General features: G+C 39.7%; 1 protein-coding gene across 1 annotated transcript; it reads left to right on the forward strand.

The window, feature by feature from the left end:
- The first annotated feature begins 489 nt into the window (after positions 1-489).
- On the forward strand, positions 490-9,518 carry urod (uroporphyrinogen decarboxylase). The gene is made up of 10 exons (XM_084546342.1): positions 490-758; positions 2,202-2,314; positions 2,541-2,620; positions 2,812-2,874; positions 4,118-4,315; positions 4,418-4,579; positions 5,963-6,097; positions 6,482-6,582; positions 7,087-7,153; positions 8,863-9,518. Exons 1-10 carry the CDS (start codon positions 736-738, stop codon positions 9,025-9,027), a joined length of 1,107 nt encoding a protein of 368 aa, XP_084402468.1. The 5' UTR covers positions 490-735; the 3' UTR covers positions 9,028-9,518.
- The last annotated feature ends 7,331 nt before the right edge of the window (positions 9,519-16,849 follow it).

Consider the following 16,849-nt stretch of genomic DNA (forward strand, 5'->3'; position numbering starts at 1 on the left):
TGAACTAAGGTTATATGCCGTAAGTTTCACTGTACTGTGCTTAAGAGTTAATGCAATTATATAAGGTGTGTATTCATTTAATCAATTTATAATAATAATAATAATAATTCAACATGGTACCAAACAAACATTTGCTTGGCAAAGGTAAGCAGCTCATTACTTGTTTATTTTTTTATATATAATAACTCTCAGGCAAAAGTATTTAAATTTACGTGTTTATTTAGTAGAACCTTGAGACACCAGCCCTATAATATAGGAACAAATACATTTTATATATATATATATACATATATACATACACACACACACACACACACACACACACACACACGCACACACTGCAATAAGTGTGCAATAAGACACTGAATTGAATAATTTTCAGTAAAAAGCTGGAAAAAGTGTGTGTGTGTATATATATATATATATATATATATATATATATATATATAATGAAAAAATATATATATACTTGGCTTATTTAGCATTTCTAAGTAAAGATAAGGAGGAAAAGGAGGAAAACAAAAGAAAGACCATTATTTTGAAGATCCCATTCGTTTCCTGGTCTGGTCACGTGGTCTTCCAAGATGGCCGCGCCCTGGTGCGTAACGGCCGTCAGAGTTGGTCCAGGCGAGCAGGTTTAAATGACTGTTGAGGAGCCGCGGGTCGTAAGTGACATCTCCAGAGAGAGGCAGTGGAGTTTCTGAGTAAGCCTGTTACCTGCTTACCCCTGCAGACATGAGCAATAACGATTTAATCCTGTAAGTACCTCCGTATTAGTCCTCCTAAACGTTCAGTCTGTACATTTGGGTTAACTTTAGCATTGTGAATGCTAGCTGTCAAAACAGAGTCATCTTATGAAACCCGCCTGTGTCATTCTTACGAAATTTTTTTTTTAACATAACTTGATTGAGTCAAGCGTCATGTTCGGCGTTTATAATTATGTCTTCACAAGAGAAATGTACTTCAAACTATTGCTACGCATTAACCTGCTTAAGCTCTTCTGTGTCGAACACTCACTCACAAAGTCATTAGTTTAATGTTTTCTTTCCCACATGTAAAATAAAGCTATTCTGGTGAATTCAGTCATTAACCCTAGGGCAATTTTGTAGAACTGATGAATTCGGCTTATTCATATTCAAGACCAGTTCATTTTTTAATCATTTATTTGGTTTTGTTGACAGGGTCTTAAGCTTTTTTTTTTTAGTGCGAAAACTGCTGAATGCGCACTTCTAAGTCGTGTTCCCTATTTTCCATCTTTTGAAGTTAAAAGAAGGTTAACATTTTTTTTCCTGTGGAGTTTTTGATGGAGGAAGAGTAAGATTTATGTCAAAGTTTGAATTTCACCCAGACATCCCAGGTCCATCCAGAGCCTTTCATTCAACCGTTTCTCTGCTGGTGTGTGAAGATAAGAGAGCAGAGGAGCTATCTCTAGTAATCACTCTGTCATTGACACCTCTGCAGCTGGATGTCTCACACGATTGCAGAGGAAAGGGAGGGGTGCACATATTCTGTTGATAACATAAGCAAGCTACTGTATTGTATAATAGTATATTGTATTACCACACTGCCAGCAAACCCCCATTATCAATATCTGAATTTTAAATTTTAAATTTGGTCTGTTAAAAGGGGCCCTTTGCAAACATTTAAAAGCCCAAATCTGTATGCACTCACTCGTCAGTTCATCAGTTGCACGAGTGAAAAACAAATGAACATCCTGCGCTAAATCTTAGCTTCATGAAAGTTGGTGGTGTTTGCTTTTGTTTCAAATGCTAACTACAAGCTGTGGTTTGTGGTACGGCTGTGTTGTACCGGCACATGTTTCTATTATTTTGACAGCCCCATTTTAGCCAATGAGCTAGGCTAATAGAAACACTTCAGATTTAAATTCAGTATAGTTTAACATCATCATAAACTACATCCACCAACAGGATCATCCAGTTGAATCACCATCTTTCTGATGCTGTTTCAATATAAATTGAACGTTATTACTAACAGCCGTGAAAGAGGATTCAGAGCTGGACTAGTGTCCCTAATGAACTGGCAAGTGAGTGTATGTTTGCATCAGTTGTGCAGTAAAGCTTAACATAATTAGTATGATTAATAAAATACTATGAGTTCAGTGGGGGCAATGAACATTACTTCGCTGTAGCAGCAGTATCTTCTTTGTGTTTGATTGGCTGCTTTTTTTCCCCTCTACTCAGCCCCAAAGACTTTCCTCAACTGAAGAATGATACATTCCTGCGAGCGGCGCGAGGAGAAGAAACTGAGCATGTCCCAGTTTGGTGTATGAGACAGGCTGGAAGATACCTCCCAGGTGGACCTCTGATCCCTCTCTCTGTCTTTCTGTTAGACATTAATACAAATGCCTTTCTGGAAACCTTCAATATGTGGGATCACATCTTTTCATATTGTATGTAGTGTTACATTTTCTGCAAGACAATATGTTCTTGCTTTCCCGGCTTGCCCCTGGTTGTTATTTATTCCCCATTAAACAGAATCCCCACAGTGACCGCTCGTCATTTGTTGATTCTTATGTGCAGAGTTCCGCGAGTCCAGAGCAGGGAAGGACTTCTTTGAGACATGCCGGTCACCGGAGGCCTGCTGTGAGCTCACTCTGCAGGTATAGCCTGGATTCATGGAGAAAAAGTTCACACTGTTAACAAGCATGCCAGCAACCCAGTGTTTCATAATTATGGCTATTTTGTGTTCATATATCTTCAGGACATGACCACAAGCCAACAAAAAGCCAGAGCCAGTTATCCTGTTTTCTTTTCCTGTTTATAAAATGTTCTCTTTTTGTTCTGTTTACAGCCTCTGAGACGTTTCCCCTTCGATGCTGCCATCATCTTCTCTGACATCTTGGTTGTCCCGCAGGTACGGCCATCAAGACCAGACTCAGGCATTAACACGTTAACATGGCAGCCACATGCATTTACTGTGATATTTTTGGGCAAAGTGTACATAAATTTGCATACCTTTAATCTGCATTAATCAGTATTTTTGCAGGAATAAACACTTGTTTTTATGTACGACAGTTTACACAGTTTGTGTGTGTTCGTGGCTGTTTAATGGGTATTCTGAATGTTTGGCAGTCCCTGTGTTTGGGATTTGGTGACAGCTGATAGCTAAACGGACTGATTACTTTGGATGGAAAATCCATCATATTGTTTGCTTATAATTTTTCAGAGAAAAGAAATTAAACTGGTGTGCAGAATGTCTTTCTGATCCTGTGTGACTGATCAACAATAATAATAATTCATTCATGTATTGACACAGTATGTTAGGAGTGAAGCTCTGTCTGTTAACACTGCAGTCATGTCTGATATGAGTTTTTCCTCCTTATTAATAATTAATGAACATCTGGTCTATATCTAATTGCTGTCATATTTTGGGGCACGTTAATGTTTCATGTCAGTATCACTAATATATAACCAAATATGTTGTTCTTGTATTGGGCAGCAGGTTAATTGTCTGGGAGGGCTTTTAACCCATGCTGTCAGTTAATGTTTTTGGTGGTCTAAACTGAGACACCCGTCTGTTAGCTGATGATACAGACATATAGCTGTCGTCTTGATTTGATGGAGTTCTGCCACCTGGTTACCAGAAGTGTATTAATGCACCTTTAAAGAGCGTTTTCCTGCCTATTCTGAGCATGTAAGCAGCCACAAATGAGATCTCGACTTCATGCCATAAGTGTTCGTTTCTGTGTTTCCATCCGTACTGTGACTGTGAGTCATTTGGTTGGGAGTATCTTGATGATGAAATCTCTAGATGACTCATCTCGTATTCAGAGGAGGTTAAATACATTTTCATTCGAACTAATATGATTTGGTGTAGATCCCACACCACAGAACCTTGAGACCTCGTAACCTTTCTGTGTAAACGACTAATGTCAAAATCATCCATATGAAAACTTGTGCAATCCTAAAATGTTTCTGTAATTTCTAGTAATAACCAAAAAAAATCACAGTTATTAGTGGCTGGTGAATTCCCATAAATAAATCAGCTATAGAGAGTCGCATATTTCTTAGAATCATTGACAAAACCCCAGCCCCACTGTCTGATTGGTCATTATCATGATGCCATTTCTTTCTTGCTTTCTTCACCTTCCCTCCAGGCCTTGGGTATGGATGTCCAGATGGTGCCAGGTAAAGGTCCTACATTCCCAGATCCTCTGAAGGAGCCAGAGGACTTGCAGCGGCTGCGCGTCAAAGTGGACGTAGACAAGGAGCTGGGTTACGTCTTCAGAGCCATCACCCTGACCAGACACAAGATCGAGGGCAAAGTGCCTCTCATAGGATTCACCGGCGCTCCGGTTAGAGAAGGACACAGACACCTTCAGAGACGTGTAGAAAAGCACGCACAGCTGTTCTGAACGCTTTCATGGGATTTCAGATTTTTCTTCTTCTCCCCACAGTGGACGCTCATGTCCTACATGATAGAAGGCGGCGGCTCCAACACCCACTCTAAGGCGAAGCGTTGGCTGTATCGGCACCCTGAGGCCAGCCACATGCTGCTGAGGATGCTGACAGATGTGATCGTGGAGTATCTGCTGGGGCAGGTGGCTGCTGGAGCTCAGGTCAGACTCCCAGCCTTCCAGTTCTGATGTCACTTGTTTCAGTTTCATGAACTGGCACCATCATCATGACGCATGCAATTTCTGCAAGTCATGATCGTACATCGTTGATATAAACTAACTTATTGTGCAGGAAGTATATCAGGTTTCCTTCCTCTGTGGACAGCTGATGAAACCAACGTCAATAGGATTCAATAAGGTTTCAAATCTGATCAGACTGAGATGTTCAGCAATACCAATAAGTGTAGGTTATGGATATAAATAGTGATACTGATTGTGGCAGCTACTGCACACCTTCTGTGTCTGTGCATTTTTTTTAATCTCACAGCTGAGAGCTCTAACCTGAAGTCTAGACAATGTGCTACCAGCTGTGTGGTTTTATTGCTGTTTTTAGTATTTGGAGCAGCAGGGTGGCTCAGTGGTACCGAACATCCATTGTGCTTCACCTTTGAAATTACATACTTCTCTGCTGTGATTTTCTCAGACAATTAGACACTTTCCTAGGCATGCAACACACCTTGCATGCCTAGGAAAGTTTTACCACATTGTAAAGCAAAAGCAAACAAAATTGGATCAGAAGAACCTGCAGTATAAACCGATCATGCATAACATTATGACCACCTTCCTAATGTAATATTGTGATAGGGAAGATAGTGGACTAGCCCCACCCCTCTGCAGCTTTCCACCCTTACAGGGTTCCCCACAGTGACCTGGATCCATTCAGTATACACTATCATGGAAATAGCAGACATAATATACACTGATCATGCATACCATTATGGCCACCTTTCTAATATTGTGTAACAGTTGTGACTCATCAGAGGATGGACATGGGCGTTCTGAGGGTGTCCTGTGGTGTCTGGAAACAGGATGTTGTTAGTGGGGACCTTTGGGTGCTATGGGTTGAGGGGAGGGGCCACACAACAAATGTCAAACAGGTTTAATGAGAAATTAAAGTCACATATCTACACACATGCTGTAGGTCTCATTGTACATATCATGTAACCACACCACAAATATACAGTGCATGCACATCACATTTAGTGAGATGTACATCACAAATGCAACAACTGATTTCTGGAGTTTAAGAATCATGGTTGGATCATTCAAAGAATTATGTGATTAATTATATATATTTTTTACACATGCATGCCAAATATTTCCTAGAAATCAATTTAAAAATTACTAAATTATTACACAGAAATACAATCATTAAGACGGGGCTTGGACTACTTTGGACTACTACTACAAATTTTTAAGGATTTATCAGATGTTCAGTATAGAATTAAAAAAAAAACAGCTTAAGCAACTCAATCCAGTACATTGGAAAGCTTGAGTGTTTTGATAAATACTGAGCTCTCTTTTCTCTCATTATGTTCAAATCAGGCTCTGCAGGTGTTTGAGTCCCACGCTGGCATTCTGGGACCCGTAGAGTTTAAAGAGTTCTCCCTGCCTTACCTCCGAGACATCGCCCGCCGCGTCAAAGATAAACTGAAGGAGGCCGGACAGGATGTTCCCATGGTGAGAAAGGCAGAAGTATCAATCTCAACAAATCAGTATTTGTATAGATTTATACACTAACACATTTAAGCATTCACTTGTACCTGGCATGCCCGTCAGTGTTGGCATGGTGACAGTAACACCTGCATCTGTTTATTTAGCTGTTTCATCATTCAGGTTTTTTTTTTAGTTATCAGTAGCTGCTATATTTGTCTCAGTACTTACCATCCTTGTGTTGCCTCCCTGGAGAGATCATTAGTTCTCTTTTAACAAGTCACTGTTTTACTTTAACCTGCAGGTGGCAGCATTTCCCCAAAAATGATTCACTATGAGGTTGCTTTTGGAATCGGTTCATTTTCTTTCCTGTTTTTTGTGTGTGTGTATGTGTTTGTGTGTGTATTTCAGATTGCATTTGCAAAAGATGCTCACTACGGTCTAGAAGATCTATCGCAGTCTCATTATGAGGTGGTTGGGCTGGACTGGACCATTGACCCTCGATCAGCACGGTAACACACACATTCCGTTTCGCCTGTACATCTTTCTACTCCAGTGTTGTGTAGTTCATCTCAGCTGTGCTCCAAATTCTGTAGAAAAAAAAAAATTCAAATACTTGAAATTGGTGTAAATTTCCACCGTTACGGACTCATTCTGTTGTAGACTGTGGGATCTGAATCACTGAATCTAGGATGTAAGCATGAAAAGAAAAGAATCAGTACAGTCAAAACCAGAAACAGTTACAGCCTCAAAACCCATGATCACACCGCAAAAAAACAATACAAAAAATGAGCTTGAGCTTGAAGCTAATGAAGCAGTTGAACCATACTGTGGCATTTCCTGAGCAGCAGGTTAACCATTTCTGACCTCTCCCTCATCCCCTGTTTGTCACTGGGTGCAGGATTTATGTCAACAAGCGTCTGTGTTTCCTGCTCCACTCATCAAATACTTAACCTGCTGGTTAAAGGATTAACGTGTGTGTGCGCTGTGATTTGTGTGCGTCTGTGTGTACTCAGGGAGCGCACAGGAGGGAAGGTCAGCCTGCAGGGAAACATGGACCCTTGTGCTCTGTACGCTCCAAAGGTAACCTCCACTCCTACTTTTGTTTAGCCTTGCACAAAGACAGGAGTGTAACACTGATATATGAAACACTTTTTTACCACAAAGCTGGTTTTTCACTTCACCATCAACCCGTCCTCAGGAAGCCTTTGTAAAAGTATGTCATGTAATAAAAATATATATCAAGAGATTAAAAGAAAGCCTGTTTAGCATTACTATGTAAGAATACAGACATTGTTGGTATCATTCCAATTATAAAATAAAAAATATACATTTATATTATAGTTGAAACTGACTAAAGATATTGCCATCCACTGCTTTTTGTTCCAAATTAAACAGAATGGACAGTAGACAGTAGAGATAACGCAACAAATGAAAATGACACAGGTTAAACATTAGGGAATTTAAACCTAATGTTTTTGAGACAATCATTGCCATCAAGATCTTTTTTTTTTTTTTTTGTCTTGGTTCTTCCATGGAGCCTTGGTTCTTTTTCTATCACTCGTGACCTATCCTTTTGTTGAGTGTGGTTTCCAGAGAGGTTGGCTATGGTCCCATGCTCTTTAAACTCCTGTGTCCACGGGAACATTAACTCGCTTGGAGATATTCTAATGGCTTTTAACTCAAATTCTGTTCCTCATCTCCTCAGGCGATCCTTCCCATTCTACTCAGTGTGCACACGATGATATCAAACAGCACAACGAGCACTTCTCTCATTGAAATAGGCTGAATGGCTGATTGTGATAGAGAAGACTGCTGTGTTAGTAATTGAAGACAATAATTTGCATGAAATTTCACAACAATCCACTTGTTGATCACCACTTCTAATAATCTGTGGTGATTTCAGGAGATCTTTGTAGAATTAGGCAGGAATTTAACTGTATTCAAATCTGCTCTGTTTCGTTCCAAACCAAAGGCACGCAGGTCTGCATGACAAAGAATCTTTAATTATAATATAATAAAACACTTACGTAGAGTGTTGCTTCAGTCATGCAATCAGGAACCTTGATCATAAAAACTAAACATTTATTTTGAGCTCATTTAAGTATCAGGTTTATACTCCAGATGTGCTTAAATTATTACAGTTTTTCTTAATTGTTGTGTTTGTGTCTCATAATAGGATTGTTAGAAACCTGAGAAAAAAAATGTTGTACCTTTTCCCTCTTGGTACAATTCATTTCTGCCTTGTCTGATAACAGGAATCTAGTCAGACGAGACATGAAATGTTAGAAATATGTTTAGGTATAATTATAAAAAACACAGCTTTACCTTTTTGCCACCTACTCAAAGGAAAGAGTAGAATTAATCTTTGACTGTCCTTCCTTTTTTAACACAATTACACAATTGTTCTGTAACTAGGGTTGGGGTTTTTCATTGCATTCGGTGTTTTCAGGAATATTAGAATTAAAAGGCTGTCATTTAACTTGTGTTATGAATGAGAATTCATTTGTACTGTGACACCTGTGATCAGTATGAATGTTCTGGGTTTGGGCCAGAAGGTTTTTCCGGGTCTCTTCATAGAGGTCCATCTGAAGAGAATTCATCCATGCAGACAGGTCATAAAATATTTACCAGTGACCTCTGTCAGCTAAATGTTTAGCATGAGTTATTTAGTGTTATATTCAGCAGACTCCATGGTGTCCATCCTATTTTCATTCTACTTTAATTAAGTTTCTACATTTCTACTTAGAACCATGAAGAGATGTTAATTGTTACCTTTTCCTCTCATTCAGGAACGCATTTCGGATATCGTGAAGAAGATGCTGGAGGGTTTTGGTGTCAGGGGTTACATCGCCAACCTCGGCCACGGCCTTTACCCCGACATGGACCCGGAGAACGTGGGCGCCTTCGTCGAAGCTGTGCACAAACACTCTAAACAGATGATCAAGCAAATGTGAAGAAAAATGTGTCTTATGAGCAAGTGTATGTCAAGCAAAAAAGCCTGTGATGGAAAAAAAAAAGTACAATAATGCATTATTTTATTAAAAATAGTTCAACATAATAAGTATTGGTGGTGTTTGTTTTAATACAGTATTGTTACATCTTTGTCTTCAGAAGCTGAATAATGAATTCCCTGAAATTAATGAATTAATTAATTTTCATTATGAGCTTCTGCAAGAGGCTGATGATGAATGCTAGCCAGAGAGACAACACGATTAAAAAATAAATAAATAAAAATCCTCAAAATCCTCATGTGCTCCACAGAGATTCAGCACATACTCATCCGCTGCAGCTTTTTAGGAAAAACAAGATTTTCTCTTCATCTATAATGTTTATCTGACCAGGAGTGGATTATGTGTTCGGATTGAAAAGGGATGACATTTTTCCAAATACATGTACATTACACACATTAGGCAGTATGGGATCACATCTGTATTAATATTTGATCTATTTGAAAAAGAGCTAAACAGCTTTGACTTGTAGTATGTATTAAGTATTTAGATATTTTTTAACCAATCAGCGCATAAATGATTACTCTAGCACTTACAGTACTAATGCAAGCAAGACACGTAAACATCTTCAAACTATGCTCTTCACAAGTATGAGGGTTTTTTTCCCCTTAAAGGCTGTCAAAGTAAGATATCACGTGAAGGATCGAAAGAGTCCTGGTAGCAAAAGATGATGATTTGGAAAAAGGGTTTCAGTGAGGGACACTGCTGCAGTTGCAAAATCAATTTTTTAAGGAAAAATGTCAGAGCACAGCGGTTGATCATTCCACCATCTAACGTCTTAACTGAGGACAAATCCCCTGCTGGATCTCAGCATGAAGAGTTTTATTTTTACTCCCGCTGATGGAAAATCTTTTAAGAAATGCACATTGTACAAGAAGATGCCTTATGCCGTTTTTGTCTGCTTTCATCCTCGATTTGATGCTCTTTTTCATTTCATAAACTCAAACTAGTAGAAAAAAGTGGCTTATAAATATTCATCCTGACTCAGAGGTTTCATGTGATTTATGTTTTCCATGATGCCTAACCAACATAATTCTATATGTTTGCTTTTTCTCTGTCCTTTTACATAAAGTTGGACTTTTTCAGTAATTTTATTTTTTTTTTGTTTTTTGTGAAGTTATTATTTTTACTTTACTTAGCAGAAAATCTGGCTCATGCTTTGGTCAGGCATCTGTTACAGGCTTTTTGCAGGCTGTTAAATCTTTAACAGCATAGATCAGGTTCTACAAAATCATCACTTATTCTGTCTCTACTCTGGTCTTTTGTATTTTTGTCTATTTTAGAAGTTTGGCAGTGTCCAACAATTGCGTGAACTGCCATGAAATGTGAGTTTAATGGTTGTTTGCCTCTCTGTGTTTGCACAAGTGATAAACTGGTGACCTTTCCAGGTGTACCCCATCTCTTGCACAATGCCAGATGGGTTAGGCCACAGCCCCCTCTAACCCTCTACAAGGGGTTATAGATAATGGATAAATGCATGGGAAATTGCAACTTGTGCTATAGGCCAGTGTTACTTCTCTTTTTGACCCACCATATAACTAAATACATTTCTAATAAACCTCAGAACCTCTATTTTTTTAGTGCTAATTAACACATGTTAGCATGCTAACACACCAAAGTGAAATGGGAAATGAAAACAATCACAATTTATTGAGTTTTCTGCCAATTTTTCAGCTGTTTGGTTTGTTACAAATACCAGATACTGTATTTATTAGTGACACTTGAGCGATGGATTGTCTCTACCCGGGCCAGGCTCAAGCAGATGGGTCCTCCCACATGACTGGACTTTCCTCCTGTTAAATGTTTTTCTTGCTATGGTCTCCTCAGTTCGCCTCAGTCCCTGGGTTCTCTAAAGACCCGGTTTAGACTGTTATTTTACCTATATGAATAAAACTGAACTGAAATTGAATTTATCCATTCATTATTCATTGTCTGTTGTCATTCATTATTCATAATCTGTTGTCCTCCAGAGGGTCACGGGGGAGCTGGAGCTTACCCCAGTTACTGTTGGGCAAGAGGAGGGGTATACCTTGGACAGGTCAATTCTCAAAAAAAAAAAAAAAAAAAGAATTTAAAAAAAGTAAATAAATAATGGCTAGGCTTTCAAGCCAAAATACTTTCTTTCTGTTGTAATATTTATATAATGATCATTACCACCTGCATTGTGTAAACGGCCATTGAGTATAACATTTTGGTTGTATTTTTTGAAGGCATCGCCGCTTTGATTTTAAACTACATTAATATTAAATTATTTCACTCATTTCCATGTTAAGTCACACAAAGAAAATGTACAAAGAAATGTGTAAGTGAAACTCCAAGAATATGACTTATTAGTGACTCTTTTTGCTTCAGCTGATAGTTAGCCTGTTTTTCCTGTTAGCTTAGCCAGTCGCTTTATGCTAGTTTAGCAGGATTATGCACTGGGATATTGAATTTTTAATTTCTCCCCTGTTTCTTGGTTTTGACTTTCCTAACAACAAAAAAGTTTTAATTTTCTACTTTTAATATTAAGATGGTGGCTATGGCTACACTTGCTGTACATGAACTTGCTGGCACTGTCATTGTTAGTATGTTAGCATACATATATTAGCATTTAGCTCAAGAGACTACTGTGGCTAACTGGAGCCTTACAGAGCTGCTAGCAAGGCTATGGTAAACTTTTCTGACAGGTTCGGACTATAAAGCAACTTTATAAGTCACTTTCAATGGAAGCTGGCAAAGTAACGGCCCTTAAAAAGGACCAGACCTTTGAGACTGTGTGATGTACTACAAATAAAAGCCAAGCTGGCTTCAACTGAAGGCCAGTGAGTTGAAATGCCAATCTATCAAATGTGTTTGATAGTTAATTTTTAAATGGATGACAACATAACAAGTCAAGGAGATCCTGAGCAATGGCAACTCTGCAACATTGTAGTTGTAAGAACTAAAAGAAGAATGTTTCCAGCACTTTTCGCACAGTTGGACTCTTTATTCTTATTAATGCACCACAAATCATTTTAGAATTTTAGCTTTTACTGCCGTAAAAAGTATTAACCCTCCACTTTTATGCCTTAATACTGTGGTGAATATTGAAAACCTGTAGGCCTACCTCTTCTATACTTTCTGTTGGTTTTTCTGGAGACTGTGCAGACTGTGAATAGAGGCTGAGGCCTGGCCCAGAAAATGGGACAGAGACGTGACAGTGACTGTGGCTGTAAGTGGGACAGAAGTGAGACAGTGTCCTGCCTGAAGGTGTGGGAGCGTGTTTTTTAGGAGCCAGCCTGAAGTCCTTTGAGGAATGAGATGTAATGAAGGTCTATATAAATAAACAGCTCAGACTGTACAGCACAGCGTGGCCTCTTAAACAATGTAAACTGAAGAGTTTTTCCTGAATCATGAATGAATCACTTTGTCTTTTTTTCTTTTTTTTTTCAAGAGGGCGGCAAAGAGAAGCTTATGATGCACATTACAGACACTGATTTACACCTGCTCAGAGAAGTTTGCAGTGTCTGGCAACATCTTATATGGTTTGTCTGTACTTCAGACTCAGCTACGTCCTTCAGAGTTAAAAAACAACAACAGCACTTAAAGTGCTGCCGCCGCTTGTAAAATTAAATCCTACTGATAACCACTGAGTGTCAGAGTAGTTTCTGTAATGACCCCAGACAAGTCAAGCTGAAGTCAGTAGCAAAAGGCCTTGGAGGGTCGCCACAGCAGTATTCATGTGATTCATGTTTCTTCGTTCATCATATCAGACTGAAGCAAATAAATAGAAGTCCCAAATGTATTGTTGTATAGTGACAATGCTTCTTCCTGTATGGCATCTTGTTTTCAAAGTTCTTGTTTCATTATGAATATACCACTGACTGTGAGCACAGGGGAATACGCAGAGGTTTCAGCTATGTCATATTCAGTTTGCAGTATGCAGACCTTTAGTTGGGTCCTTTTAACTTGTCACCAAACCAGAGAGTTGGCAGTTTGATCCCTGGTACATGCACCTCATGTTGAAGTGTCCTCGAGCAAGACACAGAACCCAGAGGTTCTCCCAGTGCTTGGCACTGATGTGTAAATATGTGTGTGCTTGTGTTAAGGAGTTGGTAGATGTGTCATTGGGACTGTAAAAGGCTTTGTACCAATAGACAGAAAATGCAAAACCATTTACCAATACAAGCAATCAGCCTTATGGGATGTGGGATCCCAAAAAAGTGCCAACCATTACGGATAACAGCAACAACAAAACAAACAAAGTGAAGAGACTTTTGAATTTTATTTGTATACAACTAACCTCAGTTCATGGAAGTGTTCTCCAAGTTGTTATTTTCCACCTCCAGGTCTGAAAAATTAAGCTTAGGCACAAGTGCCAGAAACTGCAGTTCTTTAAATGGCCCCCTGAGCCTTGCTCCAAAAGTGAGTTAATCCCCACAGACCTTCGTGTTAAAATGTGCAACTCTATAGCAGCCTGGTACAAAGAAGTTTTGTCTCGGTCTCTACGGCTAATGTATCTGTTCACGACACCTCTATGCTAGTAGAGTAAGGAGCTTGGCTTAAAATGTCTTTACTTGCCTAATGTTGATCACATCTCTTAACAGCTTGGAAGCACTTGTAAGGTTTAAAGGTCACATGGGGACAGGCAGAGGTGTTAAAGTCAAGCATCATCACATTGTCTCTGGTATAGGCTCAAGTGACATGCTAAAAACAAATCTAAGCAGGCTGCAGAATCCAATCACAAAGTTTAAGGTCTTTTTTTGTCCAGATTATTATGACAATTTAGTAAATGGTGGTAAATACAAAGCTAGATTTCATTACACAGAAATCATCTGCATCATTACTGTAATCAGGAGCTCAAGCAAGAGATCAGTTAATCCAAAATTGTGTTTTTCTCTGGGAGGCAGCTCAGAGCGTCAGATAAGCAGATCTAGTAAATCCGTTTGTTGTTGCTGCTGATGTTGTTGTGTAGGATTCCAGCAAACATCATGTGACCACTCGGAGGGCAAGGGGAGGTGACTTCTGGAGTGTCACCCTCACCATCGCCGGATTACAGGATGGACACTGGGTTGTTGTGCGGGGTTCAGAACATTTTGACACATTTTGTTTCTAAATGGACCCCTTCTCTTTTCGCCAATGTTGAGTTAGTAAATGTTTGAGCTTCCTCCACGGGTGGAATCTGTCATTTGAAGCCGGGCTCACTGTCAAGAAAAAAAACAAAAGGGGGACATTCGTGTCTAAATGTGAATCAGTTGGTGGAATTTCGTGACTATTTCATGGCTGCCTTTCAAATAAATGGTGCAGACCAAAAGACTCAATTGAAATACATTAGTTTCAAGGTCTGTTCTTTGTCACAGAAAAATGGACATGGAGTACGATGATTTAAACATTTAGGATTAGAAACTCTCTACCTCATCTTGTAATTTAGTCTGATATCCCAGAGTCTTAATGTAGGTCATAAATTGAAATTTCAGGGATGAATTTCATCATGAGATTTTAAACGTCTCGAAAATGTTTGCGACTGTACAGACAATAGCTTTACAATGTTTAATAGATACTGACGTAGTCATTTGGACTGCACCTGAGTAGCACCTTAATCTGCCTTTAGATTAAGGTACTTTTTGTTTATCACCCAAAACTGAACCTGCGTGGTTGATGAATAAAAAAACATGCAAAGCCTTTTAAAGTTTACAACCCATTAATGGGTATTTAGTCAGGGTATTTTACATCCTAAACGTAATATTCAGACCCCCTTTATTAACTAATGCAGCCTTGATAATTGACTGTTGCCCATGAAGTTAGAATAACTTTACTTTCAGACACATTCCTCATTTTATTCCTGTTTATACTCATGAGTTATGTGTTTGGAAAGAGATTGATCAAAAAAAGTTTAGAGAAGATAATCAAGAATATCTATCAAGAATAAATCACATTGTCACAATCATTTCATGAGAAGAGGTAAAAAATTAAAAAAAAATTTTACCCCAACTTTTTGGGCAACAGTGTATTTCAAAATGAACTAAAATCAAATGGGAAAGTCTGGAAAGTTCTGTGAATAGATATCCTTTCAGCCTCGGTGGCATTCAGCTTGTGAGCGTCCAAGGCAGCACGATGGTGGATGAGTCGGGGTCAAAACATACTGCTGTGTAAATGTGTGTGTGTGTGTGTGTGTGTGTGTGTGTGTGTGTGTGTGTGTGTGTGTGTGTGTGTGTGTGTGTGTGTGTGTGTGTTCATTGCAATAAAGAAACATGTCCAGCAGCAGCGTGGCCGTTCAGCGGTGCTGTAGATCTTTTGTTGGTCAGCCCGCTGAGCGCACTTCAGCTTCAAATGAAAGGTAGATTAAATGTAGAAATCAAGCCTTGAAATAATTAAGACAGCACAACACTGAGTGTTTTTAATACATACAAAAATGCATAAAGCTCAAAGCAGCTGATGAGGGTGGTGGTGGTGGTGGTGGGGGTGCGTGCAAGCAGCGGGCTTTCATTCATCTCTGTCCTTTGTGTTGTTGTAGTACCATAAATGCACACACACTCACACCACACACACACACACGCTTTTGTTGTGGCCCCCATATTGCGTAAATAGCGAAGACAAATGAACAAAAAACGCCGCTGATTGGCGACAGGTAAGACTGAAGAGGCTGGGACTGTGTGTCAGTGGGCCATCTGGGAATAAAGTGACAGGTGAGAGTGAGAGAGAGAGAGAGAGAGGGAGAGAGAGAGAGAGAGAGAGAGAGAGAGAGAGAGAGAGAAAGGGAGAAGGTAACAATGAATCTGTGCTCTTTAGAAATGGAGATCAATTTCCACATGGTTGCCTTTAAAGGCTTTGGCAGGAAAATAAGTGTGTGTGTGTGTTTTCGTCCGAGTTTGTGTGTCTGTGTACGTGTTGGTGTGTATGAGTGTGCGCGTGTGGGCTTTTATGTGCTTATGTTGTGCACGAAGACTGAACAGGTGGATGAGTGTTTGTGGGTTTCTGTCCGTGTGTGTGTTTATGTGTGTGTGTGTCTGTGTGTGGGTGCCTTTGAAGGAGGTCCAGGCTCCATCTCTCAGCAAATCAGCAGGCCTGAAAATCCAATCTGCCTGGAGAGACAGCAGGCTGTACATCATCTGCCATGGATGGACACTATCAGTGCTTTATCAGTGACCGGCCCCCACCAGCACAAATGCGCACTCACACACACACACACACACACACACAATATATTTTTCAATGACCACATGCATGAATGAACAGACACAGCCCACTGTGACAGAGACTGATAGGCATTATTACCATAGTGGCAGAGCGGAGGGAGGGGGACGGGGAGGCAGAGAGTGAAACTCAGGCTTCGGTCTGAGGTCCTTGAGATGCTTCACACTAATGCAGATGCTGACAGCTCTGACCATCTCTCTTTGCCGATGATACCTTCCTGTTCCAACACGTCGGACATGCTCACCCACGCGCTTGTACAGTTGTGCAGAAAGCTGAAGTTGCAACTTGGAGATGTGTGTTTTAAAATCGATTAATTTGTTCGTTCCTTCTCTGCATTCTAGTGGCTAGAGGAGGTATTACACTGTCTACAACGTCTAAAAGCATTGGTCCTCATTTTACTAGACCACAAAGCATAGCTACCATGCCATGCCATGCCACTAGGAGATGTAGAGTAGGCTACAACTCCTAAATAATGACCACATGTCACTGAAAGGCAGTCCTTCCTTCACCAGAGTTGGGTAGCTGCACATTTCTCTCACTGGAACCGGCCGTATGATTCTGTCAGCTTAATACAGACACTGACTATAGTGATGCCTCACTCTTCAACCGATCT

This window comes from Chelon labrosus (assembly GCF_963514085.1).
Source record: "Chelon labrosus genome assembly, chromosome: 6".
In the NCBI taxonomy this organism is placed as follows: Eukaryota; Metazoa; Chordata; class Actinopteri; order Mugiliformes; family Mugilidae; genus Chelon; species Chelon labrosus.